Below are 12,894 nucleotides of genomic sequence, written 5' to 3'. Positions count from 1 at the left end.
CAGTCCTCCTCAAGCTTCCTACACTGACACCTCAACCCTTGGCAATGACTTCACCTTTCAGGCTCACAGTAACAGAAGCTTTCACAGAACCCCGTGGGCTTCCTGGCAACAAAACTACCATCCTACCTAGATCTACATGCATTCTGCCATCTTGATGCCAAAAACGAATTGCTCTCCTGGGTCCTGGATCCCATCCTTCCTCCTTATCGTGGACTCCTTTTCCCCCGTGTCTCCAACCTTTCCCTCTTTAATTTCTCATAGGATGGAGCAAGTAGTGTCTTCGAACACAGAAACCCTCCCCGCTCCCTACCATGCCCTCCTCCCCACTCGCCCTTTACTTGCCCTTCCCATTTCATCCCTTCCAGTCAACTGTCCACCCCCGGCAGCCTAGCCTCCCCTCCCACCATGCATCAAGCCCAGGAGCACTTTTTTAATATTATGCTTTTATTGGTGCATCGTAATTATACATCACAGTGAATTCAAAGAGAGGCCTTCATACATGCTCACATCACTTGGTGTATGCATTACCCCCACCTGGACATTTTCTTAATACCTTTATTTGGTGCACTGTAAGTATACATTATATTGGGTATAGAGTGAGAGAAATATACCTGCACTCGACTCTTGGAACACTTCGCTCCAGGACCTTCCTCTCTCCCCATCCGTAGCTTCGAGATAAGAATTGGTAATTCTGTATATATACACAGCATCCGTAGCTTCGAGATAAGAATTGGTAATTTTGTATATATACAGCATCCGTAGCTTCGAGATAAGAATTGGTAATTTTGTATATATACAGCATCCGTAGCTTCGAGATAAGAATTGGTAATTTTGTATATATACAGCAGCCATTCTTTTTTTTTTTTTCCTGTGTATGATACTGGGTATTGGACTCAGGGATATTCGACCTCCGAGCTACACCCCCAGCCTTATTTTATTCTTATATTTTGAAACAGGGTATCACTAAGTTGTGGAAGGCCTCATTAAATAGCTGGATCTGCCTGTAAATCTGCGATCCTCCAGTCTCCGCCTCTCAAGTACTGGGATTACAAGTGCGTGCCTCCATCCCCAACTGCATTAGTTCAACTATTACATTCTTTATGTCTTCATCCCCATTCCTCTATAACCTAAACCCTCTGTATCATTCCACTGTAGTCTCTGCTCTTCTACCTTTTATAGATAGATAGATAGATAGAGAGAGAGAGAGAGAGAGAGAGAGATGAGAGAGAGAGAGAGAGAGAGAGAGAGAGAGAGAGAGAGAGAGAGAGAGAGAGATTTTTTTTTCGGTATTGGGGATGGAACCCAAGGGCAGTCTACCTCTGAGATACCCCTCCAGCCCTATTTTTTTATTCTTTATTTTGAAACAGGGTCTCACTGAGTTGCAAAGAGCCTCACTAAGTAGCTGAGGCTGTTCATGAACTGCAATCCTCCTGTCTCAGCCTCTCAAATGCTGGGATTACAAGCATGCGTCACCACGCCAGGCTTATTTTCAAACTTCTAAGTTCTACTTATAAGAAAAAGCATACAACTATTCAGTTTTTGAGACTAGCTAATCTAAATTAAGATAATATTCTGAAGTTCTATCCATTTTCTTGCATATGATGTGAGTTTATACTTTATGGCTGAGTAAAATTCCACTGTATGTATATAGCATTGTTTTGTGATCCATTCATCTGTTAATGGACTCCTAGGCTGGTTCTATCATTTGGCTATTAGAAATTGTGCTGCTATAAACATGGATATGCAAATATTACTATAATATTCTGATTATAGATATAATCAATAAAGACATATTTCTCTTTTTTGAGTGTGTAGTACTGGGGATGGAACCCAGGGGCTTTTCTACCTCTGGGCTATACACCCAGATCAAATTTTTTATAGTTTATTTGGAAACAAGGTCTCACAGAGTTGCTGAGAGCCTCACTAAGTAGCTGAGGCTGGCTTTGAACCCGTGCGGCCCTCCTGTCTCAGCCTCCCAATCACTGGGATTACAAGCGTGTGCCACATGCCTGGCTCTAAACATATAGAAATAACATTCTGATTTCAATTCCTTTGGAAAGATGCCAGGAACACTATCACTGGGTCATTTGGTGATAAAAATGCTAAATAAATTAGGGATAGAAGGCACCTACCACAACATCATAAAGGCTATATATTATAAACCCAAAGCCAACCAGACGTGGTGGCGCATGCTTGTAATCCCCACGCTTGGGAGGCTGAGACAGGAGGATCGCGCAGGTTCGAAGACAGCCTCAGCTACTTAGTGAGGCTCTCAGCAACTTAGTGAGACCCTGTTTCCAAATAAAATATAAAATAGGTCTGGGAGTATAGCCCGGAGGTAGAAATCCCCTGGGTTCATCCCTAGTATCACACACACACACACACACAAAAAAAAAAAAAAAAAAAAAAAAAAAAAAAAAAAACAAAGCCAGCATATTATGAACAGGGCAAAACTGACAGAATTCCCTTTAAGATCAAGAAAACAAGACAAGGATGTCTCTGTCACTCCTATCCATCTTAGTTCTTAAAACTCTACTTTCAGGAATTAGATAGGAAGAAGGACTCAAAGGACTACGGAGAAACAACTGAAATAATTTTTATTTACTGATGGCATGATCCTTTGTTTCAAAGATTCAATAAAACTGAACCAGAAGACTTCTAGAGGTGATAAAGAGCTTCAGCAAAGCAGCCGGATACAAAATCGACCTGCAAAAATCATTAGCATTTGTAAATGCTATACACCAATCATAAAGCCACTGAAAAAGAAATCTGGAAAACAATCCTATTTCCAATAACCTCGAAAAGAATAAAATACTTAGGAGTAAATTTAACCCAGGAGATAAAAGGCCCCTACAGTGAAATTATAAAACCAGCAGCACTTTGCACCTGTTGCCTCATGGCCTCACTGTCCAACAGCAGACGGCACAGCCTTAGTCCTCCCAGCTGCCACATTCTGAACTCTGCGGTCTCACCCATCTCTCAAACTTCCTTTAAGTGGAAAACCATTTCTCTCTGACTAGTTCATTACTGGCAATTTCAAAAATGACCCTCTCCCAGTGAACTGTTTACATTCTGTTGGCTTCAAAAAATAAATTTTGAGCCGGGCATGGTGGCACACACTTGTAATCCCAGCATTTGGAAAGGCTGAGTCCGGAGGATCGTAGTTTGTGGACAGCCTCAGCTACTTAGGTCCTTTGCAACTCAGTGAAACCCTGTTTAAAAAAAAAATAAAAAGAATAAAAATTAGAGCTGGAGGTGTAGCTCAGAGGTAGAATGCCCCTGCATTCCATCCTGAATGCTGCAAAAAGAAAGAAAGAAAGAAAGAAAGAAAGAAAGAAAGAAAGAAAGAAAGAAAGAAAGAAAGAAAGAAAGAGAAATTGATTTCTGGCGGTGGTGGTGGTACACAACTGCATACTTAGGATGCTGATACGGGAGATCATAGGCTCAAAGCCAGCCTCAGCGATTTTGAAAGACCCTGTTCCAAAAAATTAAAGGTCTGGAGATATAGCTTGGCGGTAGAATGCTCCTGGGTTCAATTCCTAGTACCATAAACATATATAATATAAATAAACAAATATAGTAATATGTATTATATAGGAATATATATATGTTCACCTAATTTTTCATGTGAGATGTCAACATCACCCTTGCCTGCCTTCTCCTTTTCACTCCCCGCTCAGTTAGTGCTATTGATTCTCCCTCCTGAATATTAATTACATTACAACTGCTTTCCTCCAGTCCCACTTGCTCCTGTCCCATCTAACCCACAACAATTTCCTCAAAATTACTATAATGGCTTCTGAACTGGTCTGGTCTTCTCACATCTGGTGTTTCTAAGTGGAATTCTGTATCAATAAATCAATTTCCCAAATTGTAAATTATTCTTAAAATACCTCAAACATTCTTATACTTTGTTACTTATGGATATCAGTGAATAAGAAATATTAAATTTTTAAGTATTTACAAAGAACAGAACCCTACATAGAATATCAAAATGCTGGCAAACACCAGCAAATCTTATTACATAATATTCAAATAACTCCATACCTGAACTTCCTGGAAAAATGACAGCTCTACACAGAGTGTGTGTTGAGATTGTCGATATAAGTTCTTATTCTGCTTCTGAAACTTATTTCTTGAAACCACCACTCATTTACATGAAGTATAATATGTATGTAAACACATTACTTATTTTTATTTACTGAAATAATTCACCATGAGCCCACGCTTACAACATGGCACACTAGCTATATCTTCCAACCCAGACCCTAGAAATGTTGACTCTAACCTTCACCTCTGCACGCCAATGTTTCATTCCTTCTCTCTTGGCTTGACATCCATGAATCTCTTCCAACAGTTACATCTCTGCATTAATTATTAAGCTTTAATTTTACAAGAGAATTATAGTACTTTATACCAACTTCCTGATACCTTAGGATTTGGAAAAACAAACAAGATGAGAAAAACAAGACATGTTAGGAAAAATTTCCCAGATGGGAGCACTACTCACATTTAATCTTGCCCATCTCTTCTGCCTGGAAACGGCATGGCCTCTGATCTGATTATGACACATAAATCCTTACAACAAAGGCTGACTGATAGAAATAATGAAGTGAAACCTTGAAAAAAATATTAACACATAGCCAGGCGTGGTGGCGCATGCCTGTAATCCCTGTGCTTGGGAGGCTGAGACAGGAGTATCGCGCAGGTTTGAAGCCAGCCTTAGCTGGCTTAAGAGACCCTGTTTCCAAATAAAATATAAAATAGGTCTGGGAGTGTAACCCGGAGGTAGAAGGCCCCTGGGTTCCATCCCCAGTGCCACCAAAAAAAAAATTTATATATATATATATATATATATATATATATATATATATATACACATATTTCTTGGGTTTACATTTCCAAGTAAGCTGGCTTCCAACTAATTCCCCTAATGCATAGATAGTAGATACAAAAGGGTTGTTTGAGAATTATCAAATGCCTTTAGCATTCAAAATACACTGGGCTCTACAGAGTATGCCTGCAAAATTTCAGCTATAAGGAAGTTGAGGAGGGAGGATCTTGAGTTCTAAGGTATAGATTAAGAGTTCATCTTTTTTGAATAATGGGGAGAAATTTTTAAATTTCTTTAGCCAACACACACACACACACACACACACACACACGCAAAAACCCCACAAAACAGTTTCTCTCTCTTTATACATATATATATACATATATAATTTCTGTGTGTATATATATTTATTACATATATACATACATATATACATGTATGTATGTATGTATTTTAATTTTGAAACAGGGTCTTACTAAGTTGCTGAGGCTGGCCTCAAACTTGTGATCATCCTGTCTCAGCCTCCCAGTACTGGGATTACAGGTGTGTACCATCACATCTGATTCAGACTACACTTTCTACAGCTCAAATAACAGTTGCTCCCCTGCTCCAAAGATAACACTCCTTTCCACTGAGGATAAAGCCAGGAGGTTTGCTGCTTTAGGACAGGAGGAGAACATGTCAAAGAGGAGTAAGATATCCATCTATCCATCTGAAACCAGCCCTTCTTGAGAGTGTGGGCAAAAAAAAAGAAGACAAGCCCCGTAGCTTCTGGTTCCCATCTCAGTGAGATAAACTGAGATGCTGAGAAGAGGCAAGCTGTGTCCAAGATGCTAGGACAAGATCTCCTAGTGGGCCACCTCTCTTAGCACCCACCTGCAAGATGGCCACACCAAAGCAAACTGTGTACTGCAGCCCGAGGGAGGGAAGGTTAGATTTTGGTTAACAAGAGCCACCCTGGGTTCCCACCTTCCTACCTGCCACTCTCCCAGGAGAGGAACTGAAACCTGATGGATAATCTTGGTTGTCGACTTAACTAGATGGAAGGGTGCCCAGGAAATAGTTAAAGCATGCTTCTGTGTGTGTCTGTGAGGATGGGTTCAGGAAAGAGGGCTTGTGAGTCAGTCAACTAAGTGAGAAAGACCTGCCCTGAACACGGGTGACATCACCTACTAGAATTGGGTCCACAGCACGTGGAGGAAAGAAACTCTGCAGAGGGCCGCGCCTCCGGAGCAGGTGCCCGACGCATGGCCGTGAGGTGACACTGCGGGGCTTCAGCCTCCACGTGTCATGTGCGCCCGCTGCTCTCCAGGGCCTCCGGCCTTCCGCCTTGGGCTGAGGCCGCCCACTGGCCTCTCTCATGTGAGGCTCTCAGCTTTGATGGACTGAGCAGCTACTCTTCCCTGCCTCACCAGCCTGCAGGAGGCCACGGGACTAAGTCTCTGATCATGTGAGCCAACCTAATAAATCTCCTTATAATTATATACATTCTTTTGGTTCTACAGAGAAGCCTGATTTGTACAAGCAGTGTAGCTAAACCTAGGCCAGGTATGAAGACATGACAGAGGCTTGTGGTAACACAAAGCAAACAAAAGCCAAGGTCAAGTCTCCTAAGATCGGTGAGGAGCACCATTTATATCATATGACGCATGGAGAGACCTGCATTGAGCTTAGTACCCAAGTTTCACTTCAGCTACAAATGCTTGTGGACGGGACTTCCGGGAAGATGGTGACCGAGAAAAGCGGGACTTAAGAGCCCCGCTAACAATAAATCTCCATTACCACAAAATCAGCGCCTTTCAAAGCCAGAAAACAACATCACCAGAGAAACAAAAAAAATCACCAGGCTGCAGAGAGAAAGCGAACTGAGAACAGAGCCACAGAGGAGATCCTCACGCCCGAGGACTCGGCTTCATGCCTGAGGACGCGGCAGCAGCGCCATACTGCTGGCGGCACCGGCGAATTCACGGGACGGCCACAGCAAGCCAAGGGGAGCCGCTGCGGAACAGCCAGGCGGGATTTCTCGGCGCAGAGGGCATCTAAAGCTCCCAGTGGCTGAGCTCAGCACACGCTGCAGGGATTCAGAGTGGAAATCAAAACCAAGGAAAAAAAAACGCCAGCCCCATAGCCGAGGGCATAGCAGCAGCGCCATATTGCCACCGGCGGCAACAGAACCGAATTCACCGAATTCAGTACAGCTACATCTGCGTACTCAAGAACAGTGAGTCAAATTGTGGGCCACAGCGGAGAAATCCCAGTACTGTACTCACTGGGACTTGACCCAGTGGGAGAGGGGCGGTGGCAGTGATATCACACCATAGGAGAACGTGCAACCTGGCACCCCCCACGGTCTAAAGCAGCCTCTATCGACTCTCTGGGTCGGAGACTCTGTGATACAACCCAGTAAAGGAGTAGTGGGGTCTGAGATACTACTGACTCGAGATCCAGAGCACCTTAAGTGAAGTCATAGTGACCCAAGGGAAGAACCCAGAGAAGGCACAAACTTCCGAAATCATGGGAAAGAGGAATAATACTGGAGCAATGAATGCTCACAACCCCACAACATCAGAACCCGATAAAAGAGAAAATCAGAGATTTCTAGAAGATCAAATCAGGAAAATAACTGTAGAAATAATAGAGGTGCTTCGAAAAGAACTCAGAGAGAGCCAAAAAGAGATAAAGGATGCAATTAATGAAGTAAAGGCCTCAATTCAAAGCACAAACAACCGATTAGAACACATGGAGAACAGAATCTCGCTCTTAGAAGATGATCATTCCAAAAATGAACACATAGTTTCTAATCTAGGAAAAAATATCCAACAGCAGGATTCTGATATTGAAGAAATATGGGCCCATTTTAAGAGAGCTAACCTAAGAATAATTGGAATAGAGGAGGGAAAAGAAAGTGAAACCAAAGGGATCAACAATCTCTTTCAAGGAAGTAATAGCAGAAAATTTTCCAGACATAGAGCAAGAGGTCGATACGCAGGTCCAGGAAACTTATAGAACTCCCTTTAGACAGGATCGGAGAAGAGGATCCCCACGCCACATAATTGTCAAAATGACCAATGTGGAAGCCAAGCAGAGAATCTTAAAGGCAACAAAAGCAAAGGGCCAAGTGACATTCAGAGGCAAACCAATTAGAATCACTCCAGACTTCCCAAACCAAGTCCTGAGAGCCAGAAGGGCTTGGAGTAACATATTCCCAATTTTGAAAGAAAACAACTTCCAGCCAAAAATTTCCTACCCAGCAAAACTTTCTATCAAATTAGATGGAGAAATAAGAAGCTTCCATGACAAACAGAAACTGAAGGAATTTATGTCTTCAAAACCAGCACTAGAGAAAATACTCAAAGAGATTAACTATAAAGAAGAAATAGGTAACACACATCAGAACTAGAGAAACAAGATTTTCCATCCAACAGACAACTAAGATTGGTTATCTGTGGAGATTCATTACTTATGTTAGTCTTTTACCTATCTGTAAAGGGTATTGTTTGCCTTTATTGTTGTTAATTTTTAGGATTTCTAGTTGGAATATTAATATACCTTCAGATATAGCAACTGGAAATATTTTATCCCATTCTATTAGTAACTGTTAACTCTGTTTACATTGTCTTTGGATATACAATATGTTTTTTATTTTTTAGGAAGTTTGTACTCTTCTGTTGCCTGTGCCATTGAAATCATAACCAAGAAATCACTGCCAATTTCAATGTTGTGAGGTTTTATGACCCAGATTTTCTCCTATCTATTTTGAGTTAATATTTGTATATGGGATTAGGTAAGGGTCCAATTTTATTCTTTTCCATGTAATTATTATTTTTCAACAATATTTAGTTAAAAGATTATTATTCCCACCACCAAATGTTCGTGGAAACCTTGTCAAAAATAACTTGACAATATAGGGAAGAATTTAGCTCTAGGCTTTTATTTAACTCCAATGGTTTATATATCTGCCTTTAGAATAGTACTACACTGTTTCAATTATTATAGCTTTATATGGTTTGAAATCAGAAAATATACATCTTCTAGCTTTGTTCTTTTTCAAGATCATTGTGGGTACCTAGAGTCCATATTCCATATTAGGATAGATTTTTTTTCTGAAAAATAAATATATAAATATATGATAGTTTCACCTAAAAAATAGAAAAAATAGATTCTCTGGTAAGAAAGAAAGCAAAAAGAAATATTGAAATGTTATCTTTAAGTCATCAAAATCTTGGTATCAGACAAATGAAACTGTTATGTGAGATTATCATTTTTAATTTTTAATAAATTGCTATAATACTAGATGTCAACTACTAAGCCAAGCATGGGAGGGAGGGATAGGGAGAGAATGGGGTGGGGATCGGGTGGGGGCTGACTGGGCAATGTGTGCATGTATGTCTACAAAAGTATGTATCCCACTATGATGTATGAATACAGTGCACCAATTAAAAATAAAAAAAAAATGTATGAGGCATAAGAAAAACCAGAGAGCTGAATGAGGACCAGACACAAAATTCACATGCAAAAGACATGTGAAAGTTCACATGCAAAAGCCTGTAAAAGTTTTCATAGTTCGTCTTTTCAGTTACAATAATTAAACAATTATAGCTAAAAAAAAACAAAACAAAAAACAAATGCTTGTGGACCACTAAGAAGACAAGGGCTCTGCAGAACCAAAGGCAACCTCAAGGATTTGAGGACACCCTGCCTCCACTGCATAGACATACAGCAAGGGCCACTTTACATGGAAAAGCCAATTTAGGGCCAGGTGTGATGGCGTACGCCAGGCTGAGACAAAAGGGTTGCAGGTTTGGGCCAGCCTCAGCAACCTAGCAAGACACTGTTTCACAACAACAACAACAACAACAAAAGGGATGGGGCATTGCGGGGAGGTAACGGGCTCAAGTCCTAGTACCACAAAGTAAATAAACAAGTAAGTAAGTAAATCAATAAATGGGAGCAGGAGAGAGAGGAGGAGCAGAGGCCAAGTGTTTATCAAAAGGGCTTCTAAGACTGAGGTATCTACAGACTAACTACTGGTCTTCCCATCTCAATCCAGAATGTGAAGGGGTTTGCTAAAAAATTAAGCCGGGTGTGGTGGCGCACGCTTGTAATCCCCACGCTTGGGAGGCGGAGACAGGAGGATCGCTCAAAGAGGCTTAAGAGAGCCTGTTTCCAAATAAAAAGTATAAAATAGGTCTGGGAGTGTAGCCTGGAGGTAGAAGGGCTTCCAGGAACCCCAGTAATACCAAAATAAATAAATAAATAATCAGACCATTTGGGGAAATTAATCTGATTTCCCTGCGCATTTGAGTACAAGGTTATAATACATTTGCAGCTGCACCACGTAAGGCCCATTATGATTTGGCTGCCACTTCCCACCTAGCTTGGCCAATCCTCTGAAGGCCCTTGCCATGTACACCGCCCCTCACTCAGGCCTGGCATGTGCTGGTTCTTTGCCAAGAGTCCTTTTCTTCTCCACCTCATTACTCCTGCACGCACCTCTCACCTTAGAACGATTCCCTCTAAGAAGCAAATCCTCCATGTTCCAGCTGCAAGCCTCTCCTCTGTGACCCCACAGCACCCGTACCTATGTAACCGGCCATGCATTTTGTAACCTAGACTAGTCTCTGTTATTCTAGGACACTAATCACAAAGAGGACTGAGAGCTTGTCTGTCTCTTCATCACTGTCCCCAAAGCACCTTATACATTGGCAGAGAGTAACCATTCAGACCTACTGGCTCAGCTACAATGCCTTCAAGAAGAAAATAACTTATCAGAGAAGGCATGCTGTGGCCTCACCTTGTAACTTGTAAGGTTCAGTATCCATATGAATTTTAGGAATGACTCTCAATTCATCTGACTTACAGGGGACTAGTGTGTGTTAGGGGAGGGTCTTTCAGGATAAGAGATTTGTCACATGCTGTCGGGGCCCACTCGGCTGGACCGAGATGGCACCCAGGCTTGTTGCCAGCGTGGACTCAAGATGGCGCCTAGGCATGTTGCCAAGTCACGAGGCTCACAAGGCTGGCGGTGCCCTGAGCCTGCGCAGTGAGCCCTATCAGGTGTCTTACGGATGATTAGTGACACAGCACCTCGTGCTACCACCTGCCCACCCAGGAGAAGGTTGAAAATGCGCATGCCCTAGCGGGGAAGCGAGGAGGCTTGGTGGAGTGATGAGGGAGGGGATAGAAGACTGATGTTGTTTTTACCTGAGAGAGCGTTAAAGAGGAAGGAGCTTCATAAACAGAGTCGGCGTTCGTGTGTTTCTTCCCTAGGCTCTGCTGGTCAGAGCCCTAGGGACGCGACAACATGCAAGATTAGAAAGATTGGTGTTAAAGTTGGGTGTGGTGGCCCAGACTTGTAATCTCAGTACTTAGGAAGATCATGGGTTTACAGAGGTCCTCTGCAACTCAGTGAGATCTTGTTTCAAAATAAAGAATAAAGCCAGACATGGTAGCACAAGCTTGTCATCACAGTACTTGGGAGGCTGAGACAGGAGGATAGCAAGTTTGCTGCCAGTCTCAGCAGCTTAGTGAGGCTCTCAGCAACTTAGTGAGACCATGTTTCCAGTAAAACATAAAAGTAGGTCTGGGGGTATAGCCCAGAGGTAGAAGGCCCCTGGGTTTCATCCCCAGTACCAAAAAAATAAAATAAAAAAATAAAACCTGGGTTGGCCTTCTGTGCCGCGTTACTTCCTCATACTAGTTTGACTCGATTGCCACCAAAGAATAAAAAAAAAACAGGTGTGGTGGCGCACACCTGTAATCCCAGCATTTGGGAGGCTGAGACAGGAAGATCACGGTTCATAGACAGACTCAGCTACTTAGTGAGGCCCTTTGCAGACCCTGTTTCAAAATAAAAAGAATAAAAAATAGGGTTGAGTGTGTATCTTTTTATTCTGAAACCGGGTCTCACTGAGTTGCACAGGGCCTCACTAAGTAGCTGAGGCTGTCCGCGAACCACGATCCTCCAGGTCTCAGCCTCCCGAATGCTGGGATTACAAGCGTGCGCCACCACACCCGGCTGGGTTTCATCTCTAGTACCGCAAAAACAAACAAATAAATAAGCTAGACATGGTGGTGCATGCTTATAATCCCAGCATTTGGGAGGCTGAGACAGGAGGATCACAGGTTAGTGGACAGCCTCAGTGACTTAGTAAGGCCCTTTGTAACCCAATGAGACCCTGTTTTAAAATAAAGAATAACCGGGCATGGTGGTACACACTTGTAATCCCCATGCTTGGGAGGCTGAGACAGGAGGATCACAGAGGTTCTAGCCGGCCTCAGCTACTAAGTGAGACTCTCAGAAACTTAGTGAGACCCTGTTTCCAAATAAAATATAAGGTCTGGGAGAATAGCCCCGAGGTAGAAAAGCCCCTGGGTTCCACTCCCAGTACCACAAAAAAATAAAATAAAATAAAGAATAAAAAATAGGGCTAGGGGTGTAGTTCAGAAATAAAATGCCCCTGAGTTCCATCCCCAGTACGAAAGAGAGAGAGAGAGAGAGAGAGAGAGAGAGAGAGAGAGAGAGAAAGGGAAATAGGGCTGGAGGTATAGCTCAAAGGTAGAATGTCCCTGGGTTCCATCCCCAGTACCACAAAGAGAGAGAGAGAGAGAGAGAGAGAGAGAGAGAGAGAGAGAGAGAGATATTAGTGTTAAATACATGGTTGAATAGTGTGAATTCCCAAGAGAAAGCTAAGAAAACCCACCCAGAGCTCACCTTTGCAGTTAATGTCAGCAGTGACCTCATGCCTCTCCATGGCTTCTAATAGTTGTCTTACTTCTTCAGCGTTGCCATTTCTGGCATGATGAAGAAGCTGCTGTTCTGCTTCTGTGTTCATTTCTAGATTAAAAAATAATAACACTGCAATTACCTAAGTGCATGATTAACCTTTAGATATCTCCTCCCAATACAGAGAGGGGAAAGAACCTCTTTTCTTCATTTTGCAGTTAATAGGACAGAGAGACTGTGTTGCAGACATAGAACTTTACACTGAGACTCCTTGTCTTGTATCAATCAAAGAAGAACATTAGAAGCCGGGTGTGATGGTGCACACTTGTAGTCC

General features: G+C 42.4%; 1 protein-coding gene across 1 annotated transcript in view; it reads right to left on the bottom strand.

Annotated features, from left to right (window-relative positions):
- OSBPL1A (oxysterol binding protein like 1A) overlaps positions 1-12,669 on the bottom strand; it is a gene marked incomplete at both ends in the record, with an annotated part of 217,349 nt that extends 204,680 nt beyond the window's left edge. The window contains one exon of the mRNA XM_080714416.1: positions 12,549-12,669. Within this exon, the coding sequence (XP_080570542.1) occupies positions 12,549-12,669 (121 nt within the window). The remainder of the gene's footprint in view (positions 1-12,548) is intronic.
- Positions 12,670-12,894: the final 225 nt, after the last annotated feature.

Source organism: Muscardinus avellanarius (genome assembly GCF_963383645.1).
Source record: "Muscardinus avellanarius genome assembly, chromosome: 17".
Taxonomy (NCBI): domain Eukaryota; kingdom Metazoa; phylum Chordata; class Mammalia; order Rodentia; family Gliridae; genus Muscardinus; species Muscardinus avellanarius.
This window is presented reverse-complemented; position numbering and strand designations above follow the sequence as displayed.